This window comes from Strix uralensis, chromosome 28 (genome assembly GCF_047716275.1).
Source record: "Strix uralensis isolate ZFMK-TIS-50842 chromosome 28, bStrUra1, whole genome shotgun sequence".
NCBI classification, from domain to species: Eukaryota; Metazoa; Chordata; class Aves; order Strigiformes; family Strigidae; genus Strix; species Strix uralensis.
The window spans coordinates 5,035,030-5,047,659 of record NC_133999.1 but is presented as its reverse complement, the minus strand read 5'-3'; the positions used below and the strand labels follow the sequence as shown (position 1 = coordinate 5,047,659).

At 67.1% G+C, this 12,630-nt stretch overlaps 3 protein-coding genes across 6 annotated transcripts; 2 read left to right on the top strand and 1 right to left on the bottom strand.

Annotated features, from left to right (window-relative positions):
* LOC141935680 (interleukin-36 receptor antagonist protein-like) lies at positions 1-2,191 on the bottom strand. Of its 3 annotated transcripts, XM_074852140.1 has the most exons (5): positions 1,914-2,191; positions 1,636-1,696; positions 1,448-1,536; positions 1,243-1,367; positions 1-372 (listed from the first exon to the last, which is right to left on the bottom strand). In XM_074852140.1, the coding sequence occupies exons 1-5, from the start codon at positions 1,915-1,917 to the stop codon at positions 163-165; spliced, it is 489 nt and encodes a 162-aa protein (XP_074708241.1). In that variant the 5' UTR covers positions 1,918-2,191; the 3' UTR covers positions 1-162. The 3 variants fall into 3 exon arrangements, with proteins under 3 accessions (XP_074708241.1, XP_074708242.1, XP_074708240.1); XM_074852141.1 differs by lacking the exon at positions 1,914-2,191 and having other exon boundaries at positions 1-300; positions 1,636-1,884; XM_074852139.1 differs by lacking the exon at positions 1,914-2,191 and having other exon boundaries at positions 1,636-1,879.
* Positions 2,192-2,405: 214 nt separating this feature from the next.
* Positions 2,406-5,282, top strand: TMED4 (transmembrane p24 trafficking protein 4). The gene is made up of 5 exons (XM_074852137.1): positions 2,406-2,595; positions 3,517-3,617; positions 4,485-4,610; positions 4,702-4,848; positions 4,962-5,282. The coding sequence occupies exons 1-5, from the start codon at positions 2,421-2,423 to the stop codon at positions 5,109-5,111; spliced, it is 699 nt and encodes a 232-aa protein (XP_074708238.1). The 5' UTR covers positions 2,406-2,420; the 3' UTR covers positions 5,112-5,282.
* A 1,246-nt stretch (positions 5,283-6,528) lies between these two features.
* Positions 6,529-11,960, top strand: DDX56 (DEAD-box helicase 56). Of its 2 annotated transcripts, XM_074852136.1 has the most exons (14): positions 6,529-6,619; positions 7,029-7,190; positions 7,812-7,972; positions 8,076-8,246; positions 8,908-8,998; positions 9,240-9,484; positions 9,927-10,049; positions 10,500-10,616; positions 10,706-10,800; positions 10,913-10,986; positions 11,096-11,185; positions 11,281-11,386; positions 11,562-11,659; positions 11,766-11,960. In XM_074852136.1, the coding sequence occupies exons 1-14, from the start codon at positions 6,554-6,556 to the stop codon at positions 11,844-11,846; spliced, it is 1,680 nt and encodes a 559-aa protein (XP_074708237.1). In that variant the 5' UTR covers positions 6,529-6,553; the 3' UTR covers positions 11,847-11,960. The 2 variants fall into 2 exon arrangements, 1 of the variants encoding a protein (XP_074708237.1); XR_012626605.1 differs by lacking the exon at positions 11,766-11,960 and having other exon boundaries at positions 10,913-10,990; positions 11,562-11,605.
* The last annotated feature ends 670 nt before the right edge of the window (positions 11,961-12,630 follow it).

The following is a 12,630-nucleotide window of genomic DNA, read 5'->3' as shown; positions in this document are numbered from 1 at the left end:
TCCTGAGCATCTTTATTCCCAGGGGATGTCACCGTCCCCGGGGGGGGATGTTACTGTCCCCAGGGGGATGTCACTGTGCCCCGGGGAGGATGTCGCCATCCCTGCGGTGAGGATGTCACTGATCCTGGTGGGGGATGTCACCGTCCCTGGGGACGAGGGGGTTCAGCAGAGCTGGAAGTAGAAGTCGAGGAGGTGGGTGGCATCGGGGCGCCGGGAGAGCCCCAGGGGCTGGTGGCCGCGGGCCGAGGTGCAGAGGAACCAGCCGGGGTTGGCGGCCGACTCGAAGCGCCACAGCCCGTCCTTGTAGGAGCGGAAGAAGGTGAAGGCGGCCGAGGCCTCTCCGGCACGGGGCAGCTCCCTGATGTCGGCCACCTGCCACGGCCACCGGCGCCGTAATGTCACCCGCAGTCGGGGTGACCGCGACGCTGGGCCCCGTCCCTGCGATGCCCCAGCCCTGGGATTCCTCTGTCCCCACCCCTGCGGTGTCCCTGTCCCCAGGTGTCCCCTCCCCATGGTGTCCTGTCGCTGCCCTGGGATCCCCATGTGCCCTGTCCCCGCAGTGTCCCCAACCTTGTGGCATTCCTGTCCCCATGGTGTCCCCAGCCCCATGACAGCCCCATGTGACCCCTCCCCATGGTGTCCCCATCCTCATGGTGTCCGTGTCCCCATGATGTCCCTGTGACATCCCCATCCCCATGGTGTCCCCATCCCCGTGGTGTCCCCATCCCCGTGGCATCCCTGTCCCCACAGTGTCCCCATCCCTGTGACATCCCCATCCCTGTGGTGTCCCCATCCCCATGGCATCCCTGTCCCCACAGTGTCCCCATCCCTGCAGCATCCCCATCCCCATGGTGTCCCCATCCCTTTGGTGTCCCCATCCCCATGGTGTCCCCATCCCTTTGGTGTCCCCATCCCCGTGGTGTCCCCATCCCCATGGTGTCCCCAACCCTGTGGTGTCCCCATCCCTGTGGCATCCCTGTCCCCACAGTGTCCCCATCCCTGTGGCATCCTCATCCCCATGGTGTCCCCATCCCCATGGTGTCCCCATCCCTGTGGCATCCCTGTCCCCACAGTGTCCCCATCCCTGTGACCTCCCCATGGTGTCCCCATCCACATGGTGTCCCCATCCCTTTGGTGTCCCCATCCCTGTGGCACCCTTGTCCCCGCAGTGTCCCCATCCCTGCGGCACCCCCATCCCTTCGGTGTCCCCGCAGCGTCCCCGTCCCCGCGGTGTCCCCTGACCTGCAGCTGCAGGGTGGGCTGGCTAGCGGGGGGGCTGGCCAGGCAGCGGGTGCCGTTCTGGATGCCCAGGATGACGGGCAGCCGGCTGGGCTCGAAGGCGCGGTTGGGCACCCAAAACACCTTCTCTGGGGACACACACACACCCCCGGGGGCATCAGGGTGTGTCTGCCGTGTCCCCTCCCATGTCCCCATATCCCCATTTTACCTTCGAGGGCGGCGTTGGCCCCTTGCAGGTGCCCGGCCACCAGCTGGTCATTGCGCAGGTAAAGTGACTTCTGGTTGACATCCCAGATCCTGGCAGGGACAGCGGTGACAGCGGTGCCCACCCCACCACCCTGACCCCCCACCCCTCCTCGAGGTGTCACCCATGGGTGCTCCCCCCACCCTACTTACCGATACTGGAAGACTTTGGTCTGAAGGGTGGGCGTGTGGCAGAGGGTGAAGCCTTCGGCCTCTGTGCAGAGGAAGAGGAGGGCGAGGGTGAGCGCGGGCTGGCATGCCATGGCGCCCCGATCCCCGCCGCCTGCGCCCCCCCTCGCCTTTATAACCCCTCCCGAAATTTCCAGCCTGCGGAGGCGGGGGGCTGCCAGTGGCGCAATCTTCCCCGCGGTTCCGCTTCCCCTCCCATCTCGCCGGGCCTTTCCCCGAAGGGACCCCGAGCACCCGCTCACCCATGGGACCCCCCACCCCTGCCAAGCCCCGGGGCAGCGGCTAGGAGAAAGGAAGGAAGGAAGGAAGGAGGTTGGAGGTGGTGTTGCCACACAGCTGGCAACGCTGCTGGAGGGGTGTGAAGGGTTGGCTCCGCCCCGCCGGAGGGTTCGGCACGGCTGGGGGTGGCAACCGAGGCTGATCGTCCCAGGGGGAAACACAAGGACACGCCTGGGTGTCACCGGGCCCTTCAGAAGTGGCCCGAGCGCGGCTCGAACTCTCAACCTCAGAGCTGGGGGGGCGGCGCCCTCCTCGCTGCGCCACCGGGCGGAGCGCGCTGCGCATGCGTGTGTCGCCGTGGCAACAACGCATGCGCAGTGAAACGCCGCGGGCGGAGCCCAGCGGGCACCCGTAGGAGCGGCGTGGGGCCCAGTGAGTGGCCGGCGGCGGGCGGCGCATGCGCGGTGCGCACGGGCGGGGAGCGGCGCATGCGCGATGCGTGACGGGAGCGGGCGGCGCATGCGCGGTGCATGACGGGAGCGGCGGGCGGGGGGGCGCGGGCCATGGCGGGCGGCGGGGCGCTGCGGGCCGCGGTGGCCGCCGTGGTGCTGGCGGCCTGGAGCGCGCACGGCCTCTACTTCCACATCGGCGAGACCGAGAAGCGCTGCTTCATTGAGGAAATCCCCGACGAGACCATGGTCATCGGTGCGAAGCGCGGGAAGGGCCGACGGGGCTTGGGGGGGGGGATGGGAGCAACCACGGGGCAGCGGGGGGAGCCCGGGGGCAACCCCCGGGAACGGCGGTTGTTAAAAGGGGCGGGAGAGACCCCCAGGATCCCCCAGGAGGGGAGCGGGAAACGGGAAACGGGACGGAACGAGAGTGGAGAGTGGTTGGAGAGCTGCCAGTCAGAGAGGGACCTGGGGGGGATTGGTAATGAGCCAGCAGTGTGCCCAGGTGGCCAAGAAGGCCAATGGCATCCTGGCTTGTATCAGCACCAGCGTGGCCAGCAGGGACAGGGAGGGGATCTGACCCCTGTGCTCGGCACTGGTGAGGCCGCCCCTCGATGAGTGGGTTCAGTTTTGGGCCCCTCACTCCAAAAAGGCCCTTGAATGACTCGAGCGTGGCCAGAGAAGGGCAACGGAGCTGGTGCAGGGTCTGGAGCACAGGTCTGATGGGGAGCGGCTGAGGGAACTGGGGGGGTTTAGTCTGGAGAAGAGGAGGCTGAGGGGAGACCTCCTGGCCCTCTGCAACTCCCTGAGAGGAGGGTGCAGAGAGGGGGGAGGAGTCTCTTGAGCCAAGGAACCAGCGGCAGGCCAAGAGGGAATGGCCTCAAGCTGCGCCAGGGCAGGGTCAGACTGGCTCTTAGGAAGGATTTCTTTGCAGAAGGGGCTGTTGGGCGTTGGAATGGGCTGCCCAGGGCAGGGGGGGAGTCCCCATCCCTGGAGGGGTTGAAGAGTCGGGTTGAGCCAGCGCTGAGGGATCTGGTGGAGTTGGGATCTGTCAGTGCTGGGTTAACGGTTGGACTAGATGATCTTCAAGGTCCCTTCCAACCGAGATGATTCTGTGATTCTGTGAGAGGTAACGGGCTGGGGGGTGCTGGGCCCGCTCTGACCCACCGCCCCCCAGGGAACTACCGGACGCAGCTGTGGGACAAGCAGTCAGAGTCGTTCCTGCCCTCCACCCCGGGGCTGGGCATGCACGTGGAGGTGAAGGACCCTGACGGCAAGGTGAGGGTCCTGGGGGGCTCGGGTACCCTGCGGGTGAGGGGTGCCTTGGGTGCTTGCCGACTGCGGGGGTGGGGTCTCTGGGTTATGTGGGATGCTCACCAGCTGGGGTAAGGGTCCCTGGGATGTGTGGGGCTCCCACCAGCCTGTCTGTGGGGGTGTATGGGGTCCCTGGGGCATGTGGGGTGCCCACCAATGAGGGTGGGGATCTTTGGGGTGCATCGGGCTCCCACCAGCCTGGCTGTGGGAGTGTCTGGGGTCCCTGGGGCATGTGGGGTGCCCACCAGCTGAGGTAAGGGTCCCTGGGATGTGTGGGGCTCCCACCAGCCCGGCTGTGGGGGTGTCTGGGGTCCTTGGGGCATGTGGGGTGCCCACCAATGAGGGTGGGGGGGTTTTGGGGTGCATGGGGCAAGCCTGGTTGTGGGGGTCTCAGGTGCCTGCCAGTTGGGGTGGGGGGTCCTTGGGGCACCCACCAGTCCAGACAGGGGGTCTCTGGGGTGCATGGGGCACCCACCAGCCTGGGTGTGGGGTCCCTGAGATGCCTGCTGGCTGAGTTGTGGGAGGGTCCCTGGGGTGCCTTCCATCCAGGGCAGGGGGTCCATGGGGTGCCCGCTCTCCTGGGTGTGGGGTCTCTGGGGCATACGGGGTGTTCTCCAGCTGGGGCAGAGGGTCCTTGGGGTGCACGGGGCAGCTGCCAGCCCGGGCGTGGGGTCCCTGGAGTATATGGTGTACCCCAACATGGGCAGGGGATCTCTGGAGTACACGGGGTGCCTCGCCAGCCAGGGCAGGTGGTCTGTGGGACACGGCGGGGCTGTGCTGGTGTCCCCCCCGGGGCGGGCGCTGGGTGATGGTGGCCGTGTCCCGGCGCAGGTGGTGCTGTCACGGCAGTACGGCTCCGAGGGACGCTTCACCTTCACCTCCCACACGCCGGGCGAGCACCAGATCTGCCTCCACTCCAACTCCACCCGCATGGCGCTCTTCGCCGGTGGCAAACTGGTAACGGGGAGGACACCCCTGAACCTGGGGAAGGGGCATCAGCAGCAACGGGGGTCCACTAACGTGTCCCTACCGCCTCTTTGCCCCACAGCGGGTGCACCTGGACATCCAGGTGGGTGAACACACCAACAACTACCCCGAAATCGCTGCCAAGGACAAGCTGACGGAGCTGCAGCTCCGCGCCCGCCAGCTCCTCGACCAGGTCGAGCAGATCCAGAAGGAGCAGAACTACCAGCGGGTGAGGAGGGGGCTCCAGCGGAGTGAACCCCCATTTTTTTCCCTCCTCACAAACCCCATCACCATTTATTTGTGTGGGTTTTTTTCTTTTTTTTTTTTTTCTGTGGCTGACAGTACCGCGAGGAGCGTTTCCGCATGACGAGCGAGAGCACCAACCAACGGGTGCTGTGGTGGTCCATCGCCCAAACCATCATCCTCATCCTCACCGGCATCTGGCAGATGAGGCACCTCAAAAGCTTCTTCGAGGCCAAGAAACTGGTGTAGCCCCCCCATGTTACCCACCCCGGGGGGGGGTCCCACAGCCCTGGGGGGGAACCCCTGCTGGCTCCCCAGGGGTGGTGGGCAGATTGGGGGGGACCCCAATCAGGGAGGGTGGGGACCGGCTCCCGCGGTGGCGTTTTGTGGGAAAATAAAGGGTTTTGGGGTCCGATGGGACTTGCTGGTGGTTTTTTGGGGTATTGGGGGTGGGGTGGGGGTGGGGATGGCTGTGGCACTGCACCGAGCTGGCGGGGGGGGCTCAGGCATGTGGCTACTGGTCCGCTGTGCCCTCCCGGTGTGCATCATCCAGAATCCCAGAATCATCTGGGTTGGAAAAGCCCTTGAAGCTCCTCCAGCCCCACCATGAACCTCCCCCTGACCGTTCCCAACTCCACCAGATCCCTCAGCGCTGGCTCAACCCGACTCTTCAACCCCTCCAGGGATGGGGACTCCCCCCCTGCCCTGGGCAGCCCATTCCAACGCCCAACAACCCCTTCTGCAAAGAAATCCTTCCTAAGAGCCAGTCTGACCCTGCCCTGGCGCAGCTTGAGGCCATTCCCTCTTGGCCTGCCGCTGGTTCCTTGACTCAAGAGACTCATCCCCCCTCTCTGCACCCTCCTCTCAGGGAGTTGGAGAGGGCCAGGAGGTCTCCCCTCAGCCTCCTCTTCTCCAGACTAAACCCCCCCAGTTCCCTCAGCCGCTCCCCATCAGACCTGTGCTCCAGACCCTGCACCAGCTCCGTTGCCCTTCTCTGGCCACGCTTGAGTCATTCAATGGCCTTTTTGGAGTGAGGGGCCCAAAACTGAACCCACTCATCGAGGGGCGGCCTCACCAGTGCCGAGCCCAGGGGTCAGATCCCTTCCCTGTCCCTGCTGGCCACGCTAGTGCTGATACAAGCCAGGATGCCATTGGCCTTCTTGGCCACCTGGGCACACTGCTGGCTCATTATCAATCCCCCCCAGGTCCCTCTCTGACTGGCAGCTCTCCAGCCACTCCTCCCCAAGCCTGTAGCGCTGCTGGGGGTTGTTGTGGCCCAAGGGCAGCACCCGGCCTTTGGCCTTAGTGAAACTCCCCCAGTTGGGCTCAGCCCATCGCTCCAGCCTGCCCAGGTCTCTCTGCAGACCCTCCCCACCCTCCGGCACATCAGCACTCCCACCCAACTGGGTGTCGTCTGCAAACTGAGGGAGCACTCGATCCCCTCGTCTAGGTCACCAATAAAGATATTAAAGAGGAGTGGCCCCAAAACCGAGCCCACCCTAATAAATCCCCCACTCTCCTCATCGCCAAAACCCGGGGGGGGCCCCCCCCGCGGCTGCCCCCGAGCAGCGGAGGGGGCAGCTCAGTCCTCCACCGCCCGGGAGCGCTGCGGCGGCGCTGGCGGCCGCTCTGGGCGTGCGGCGGAAGCGTCTGTGGTCTGGGCGCGCGCGCAGGCGCAGTCGGCGGCCAAGATGGCGGCGGAGGCGGCGGCAGCGCCGCGCTTCGAACACATGGGGCTGGACGGGCGGCTGCTGCGGGTGCGCTGGGGGGGTGTTACGGTGGGAGGAGGGTACCCGGGGGGCGTCGCGGTTGAAGCCGTGGGGGACCCGGATGCCCCGGTCCCTTGGTGGGGGTGGAGGCCCTGAGGGGGCCAGGACTGTGGGGTCCCTCGGAGGGGAGGGGGCCGGGACATGGAGGTCCCTTGGGGAGGCCCTGAGGGGGCCAGGACTCTGGGGTCCCTCGGAGGGGAGGGGGCTGGGAGATGGGGGTCCCTTGGGGAGGCCGTGAGGGGCCGGGACGTCTGGGTCCATCGGGGTGCGGGTGCTTCACAGGCCTGGTTGTCCCCACCGCGGGGAGGGGGGGTGGCGGTGGGTGCCCCCCCTGTGCTGGCGGGGGGGACCTGGGGAGCCCAGGGACCTGGGAGCCCCGAGGTGACGGCCCCCGCAGGCGGTGGCAGAGCTGGGCTGGGCCACCCCCACGGCCATCCAAGCCGAGGCCATTCCCCTGGCGCTGGAGGGCCGCGACCTCCTGGCCCGGGCGAGAACCGGCTCCGGGAAGACGGGGGCGTACGGGCTGCCCCTCCTACAGCACCTCCTGCGTGTCAAGGCGGTGAGCCGGGCAGTGGGGTGCACTGGGGGGGGGTGGGGGTATCAGGTGGGGTGTCAAGCACGGGTGGGTGCTGTGGGGCATGGGGGCACCCTGGGGTATTGGGCTTGGGAGGGCACCGTGGGGCATGGGGGTACTGGGGGGTGTGAGTAGGGGTGGGTGCTGCTGTGGGGTACGTGGGCTCTGTGGGGTATTTGGCGTGGTGGGGGGCACCGTGGGGTGTCAGGTGGCGTGTCAAGCAGGGGTGGGTGCTGTGGGGCATGGGGGCACCCTGGGGTATTGGGCTTGGGGGGGGCACGTGGGGGGGGTGGGTAGGGGTGGGTGCTGCTGTGGGGTATGTGGGCTCTGTGGGGTATTTGATGTGGTGGGGGGCACCGTGGTGTACCTAGGGAGGCGGGCAGAGGGGGTATGTGGGGTCTGTGGGGTGCCTGGGCATGGGTGGGCACCATGGGGCAGGTGGGTGCTGTAGGGTGTCAGGCGCAGATGGGCACCATGGGGCAGGTGGGTGCTGTGGGGTGTTGAGCAGGGTGGGGGGACGCTGTGGGGGTACGTGGGCAGAGGTGGGGTACGGGGGCTCCGTGGGGCGCGGGGTCAGCTCTCCTGTGTGCCGGGGGGTGGGCACAGGCCCCCTCGGCGGTGGCGCAGGTGGTGCGGGCGCTGGTGCTGGTGCCCTCCAAGGAACTGGGGCAGCAAGTGGTGCGCAGCCTGCGGCAGCTGGCGGCCTTCTGCGCCCGCGACCTGCGCGTGGCCGATCTCTGCGCCCAGAGCGACCTCGCTGCCCAGCGGTAAGCTCAAATCCCCCCCACAGCCCCCCCTCTGCCACCCCCTTCCCGGTCTCCCCTGCCCCGCCCTGGCAGACAGAGGTGGGTGACCCGGTTGTGTCACCAGGCCGGTGCTGATGGAGAAGCCAGACGTGGTGGTGGGCACGCCGGCGCGGGTGCTGGCACACCTCAGCGCCCGCAGCCTCAGCCTGCGGCACTCGCTGGAGCTGCTGGTGCTGGATGAGGCCGACCTGCTGCTCTCCTTTGGCTTCGGCGAGGACATCAAGTCCCTGCTGTGGTGAGGGGCACCCTGGGGGGGACAGGTGACATGGGGGGACACTGCTGGGGCTGGAGGATGTGGGAGGGAAGCCACGGGTTTGGGGGGTACTGTCTGGGGTTTGGGGGTACTTTGAGGGTTTGGTGGATGCTGCTAGGACTGGGGGGCACTGCTACAGCTGGAGAATGGAGGGGGGGCCACAGGCAAGGGTTTGGGGGGCACTGCCTGGGGTTTAGGGGTACTTTGCAGGTTTGGGGGATGCTGCCAGGACTGGGGGGCACTGCTATGGCTGGAGAATGGGGGGGGCACAGCCGAGGGTTTGGGGGGCACTGCCAGGGCTGGGAGACACTGCTGGGGCTGGGGGACACTGAAGATTTGGGGGGTCAGTGCCAGGGCTGGGAGGCACTGCTGGAGCTGGAGGACATGGGGGGCACAACCAGGGGGTTGAGAGGCGCTGTGGGTTCCAGGGGTTTTGGGGGACACTGAGAACTTGGGGAGTCCTGCTGGGGCTAGAGCACATGGGGGGTACAGCCATGCTTTTGGGGAACAGTGCCAGGGCTGGGGGGCACAGCGGGGCTGGAGAACGTGGGGGACACTTGCAGGGCTGGTGCCAAGGGCTTTGGGGGGGCCCCTGTCACCCCCAAGCACGGGGGCTGGCTCTGACCCCCCCATTCCCCCCCAGCCACCTCCCCAAGATCTACCAGGCCCTGCTCATGTCGGCCACCTTCAGCCCTGACGTGGAGGCCCTCAGGGAGCTGGTGCTGCACAACCCGGTGAGCGGCACTTGGGGGGGTGCGGGGACGGGTTTGGGGGGTGCACGGGGGGGAGGTTTTGGGGTGGGGGGGGTGTCCAGAGTGTGGACACAGAGACGGGGGGACACTGCGCTGTCAGAACGCAGCACCCCCAGGGGTGTGTTTTGAGGGATATGGGGTACGGTGGATGCTGGGGGGAGCACAACAGCTCCGTGTGTGTATGTGTGTGTGTCCCCCCCAAACCTTTCAATTCGGGGTGCAGGTGACGGTGCGCCCGCCGGAGCCCCGGTTACCGGGCAGCTCGCAGCTGCGGCAGTTCGCGGTGCGCTGCGGCACGGAGGAGGACAAATTCCTGCTGCTCTGCGCCCTCCTGCAGTTGCGGCTGCTGCGGGGTCGGGCTCTGCTTTTTGTGGGTACCCTCGCCCGCTGCTATCGCCTCAAACTCTTCCTCGAGCAGTTCGGCATCCCCGCCTGCGCCCTCAATTCCGAGCTGCCCGCCCGCTCCCGGTAACACCCCCCCCCCCAGAGGGGATAGCGGGGTGCCCAGTTGGGTGGGGGTACCCCTGGGGTGGTGTGGAGGAGGGTGAAGGGGAAAATGGGGTGATAACGGGTAAGCGTGAGGGGTCTTGGGGGTGATGGAGTGTCCCGGGGAGCAGGGTGACTGCTGGGGGTTTGTGAAAGGAGGTGAAGGGGTTGGGGGGGGAAAGTGGGGTGCTCCAAGGGGTGCCTGAGGGTGTCTTGGTGAGCTAAGGGGTGCCCAGGGGAATAGGGTGCCCTTGGGGTGCGGGGGGAATCACCCATGGGGGTAAGGACACCCCAGGAGGGTGCAGGGTGCCTGTGGAGGAAGAGCAGGAGTGCCTGTGGGTTTTGGGTGTGGGGTGGAGGGGGCACAGACCAAGGAGGGGTGCCCCGGGGCGGGGATGCTGACGGGTCCCCGGGTTGTCCCCAGGTGCCATGTCATCACCCAGTTCAACCGGGGCATCTACGACTACATCGTGGCCACCGACGAGGAGGTGCCAGCGGTGCCCACGGAGCAGCCCCCCCGCAAGAAACAAAAGGGTGCTGCCCCGAGGTGAGACCTGGGGGTGCCACCGAGGTCCTGGGGGTGCCACTGTGTCACCAGGGCAACGTCCCGCTGCCACCAGGGAAGGTCACCCAGAGCTGTGGGGTTGCTTCTGCCCGGGGCTGGGGGGCAGGTCCCTGTCCCCAGGGGGTTCTCTGTGCCCCCCCTCCATGTCCCCAGGGTGTGGGGGGGTTTCTTTTGCCTGGCTGGGGGGCTTATACCTCATGCCCGGGGGGGTTGTAGATGCCCAGGGGGGTCCCTGTGCCCAGCGTGTCCCTTCTGTGGGGGTCTCCTTGCCGTGTCCCCGCAGGTCTGGGGTCAGCGTGCCCAGCGTGTCCTCGTTACCCCCAGGGATCCCCTTTCCCAGTGTCTCTGTGCCCACATGAGTGTCTGTGTCACTTGCGGTGTCCCTGGGGGTCCCCAAGCCACCCCAATATCTCATGTACCCCCCCAACCCAGCAAGGGCAAGGACCCGGAATACAGCGTCGCTCGGGGCATCGACTTCCAAAACGTGGCCGCTGTCATCAACTTCGACGTGCCGCCGACGGTTGACTCCTACATCCACCGCGTTGGCAGGTACGTGGGGACACGGAGAGGGGACACGGGGGTGCCCACGGTGGCCGGTGGCCGTCCCACCGCCGTGTCCCCCTCTCTGTTGCCCGCAGGACGGCCCGTGCCGACAACCCTGGCACAGCGCTCACCTTCGCGCTGCCTGAGGAGCAGGACGGCCTGGCCCGCATCGAGGAAGCACTCGCCGGAGGTTGGGGGGGGTCCCCGTGTCACTTTGGGGTGACAGTGGGTGCTGAGGGCATCGCGGGGGGAGTGCGGGGTGTTGGGAATGAGGACAGGGGTGACCCCACGTGTGTCCCCAGAGAACGGCGAGTCGATGCTGCAGCCCTACAAGTTTTCCACGGAGGAGATCGAGGCTTTGCGCTACCGCTGCCGGGTAGGTGGGTGGTGGGCAACGACGGGGGGGGGGTGTGTGTTACTGCTGACACCGGCTGCGGGGGGTGCCAAGCTCGTGACACCCCATATTTCCCCCCCGCCCCAACCAGGACGCCATGCGCTCCGTCACCAAGCAGGCGGTGAAGGAAGCGCGGCTGCGGGAGATCAAGGACGAGCTGCTCAACTCAGAGAAGCTCAAGGTAACCCCCGCCCTGGGGCAGCGTTCTGGGGGTCCGCGGGCGGTGCGGGGTGGGGCCTGGTTGCTACCACCCCCCCCAATTCTCTCCCCTCCCAGGCGTATTTTGAGGACAACCCCCGTGACCTGCACGTCCTGCGCCACGACAAGCCGCTGCACCCCGCCATCGTCAAGCCTCACCTCCGCAACGTGCCCGACTACCTGGGTACGTCCCTGTGCCCCCCCGCCGGCCGTGGCTCTGTGGGGGGGGGGAAAGGGGGACCCTGGGATGTGACAATGACACGTAGAGGGAAAATGGTGCCTGGGGGTGATGTCTGGGGGGGACAGGGACATCCCTGGGGTGGCTGGCACCCCGCTTACCCCCTGCTCCCCGCCCGCAGTCCCCCCCAGCCTCCGCGGCATCGCCAAACCCAACCTCAAGAAGCGCAAAGGGCTGCGGCTGCGCCACGCCGGTGCCAAGCGCCGGGCCAGCTCGACGGTGAGTGGGAACCGGGCACGGAGCGACCCCCCCTGTGCACCCCCCTCGCTGCCAGGGGTGGGTCTAACGCTGCTTTTTTTTCCCCCCCCCTCCCTCCCCTTTCCAGTCCCGCGGCACCGGGAACCCGCTGCAAAACTTCAAGTTCACCCGCCGCCGCGCCAAGCGCCCGGCTGTGCCGCCATCCTGAGCCCCCCCTGGCCCCCAACCCTGGGGTGGGGGCACCGCGGCTGCCTCGCAGCCCCCCTCTGTGAGGTGTCTCAGTGGTGCTGGACGTGCCCAATAAAGGTGCCGATGGATTGTACCCCCATGTTGTGCCGTTACCTTGCCGGGTGTTGCTCCTTGCCGGGGCGGTGCTGGCGCCGGCTACGTGACGGGGAAAGGTTGGTGACGCAGAGGCGGGAATCGGCGTCTCCCGCTGATGCCGGGCAAAGGTGCCAGGGCGTTATCACCCCCCCTTTATCAAGGCCAAGGCTGTGCGGGGGCCATAAACAGGGATAAGGACGCAGTGGTGGCGTGGCACTGCCAGCTTTTTGAGGAGGATTCAGCTCCCCTCAAGCGCCCCGCCGCCCCTCTGCTGGCGTTACCGTGAGCCCGGTAGCCTGGCACGTCTCTCCCCGGGGCTGGCACCGTGCCTGGGGTGGCTTTTGCTTTATGTGCTGCCCGCTGGCCCCGGCCAGGCGCTTTCTGGGGCGCCAGGGTTCGCCCAGCCCTGCCCTGTGGCGTACGAGGCAGGCGTTACCCAGCGGGGTGCCCGTAATCGCTCGCCGAGGCGTCTTTATCGGGGCTACGGCGTCTTTATCGGGGTTACAGCATCTTTATCGGGGCTACGGCGTCTTTATCGGGGTTACAGCGTCTTTATCGGGGCTACGGCGTCTTTATCGGGGCTACGGCGTCTTTATCGGGGTTACAGCGTCTTTATCGGGGGCCACGGCTCGTCCAAGGCTGCCCGCTGGCCCTGAACCCTTCCTGGC

Coding starts and splice junctions, on each gene's coding strand:
- LOC141935680 (XM_074852139.1), bottom strand. CDS start 1,745: ATGGCATGCCAGCCCGCGCTCACCCTCGCCCTCCTCTTCCTCTGCACA. Junction 1,537..1,635: donor ACCAAAGTCTTCCAGTATCG/GTAAGTAGGGTG, acceptor TGTCCCTGCCAG/GATCTGGGATGTCAACCAGA. Junction 373..1,242: donor AGCCCACCCTGCAGCTGCAG/GTCAGGGGACAC, acceptor TGGCCGTGGCAG/GTGGCCGACATCAGGGAGCT.
- TMED4 (XM_074852137.1), top strand. CDS start 2,421: ATGACGGGAGCGGCGGGCGGGGGGGCGCGGGCCATGGCGGGCGGCGGG. Junction 2,596..3,516: donor CGACGAGACCATGGTCATCG/GTGCGAAGCGCG, acceptor ACCGCCCCCCAG/GGAACTACCGGACGCAGCTG. Junction 4,849..4,961: donor AGGAGCAGAACTACCAGCGG/GTGAGGAGGGGG, acceptor TGTGGCTGACAG/TACCGCGAGGAGCGTTTCCG.
- DDX56 (XM_074852136.1), top strand. CDS start 6,554: ATGGCGGCGGAGGCGGCGGCAGCGCCGCGCTTCGAACACATGGGGCTG. Junction 7,973..8,075: donor AGCGACCTCGCTGCCCAGCG/GTAAGCTCAAAT, acceptor TTGTGTCACCAG/GCCGGTGCTGATGGAGAAGC. Junction 10,801..10,912: donor CGAGGAAGCACTCGCCGGAG/GTTGGGGGGGGT, acceptor GTGTGTCCCCAG/AGAACGGCGAGTCGATGCTG.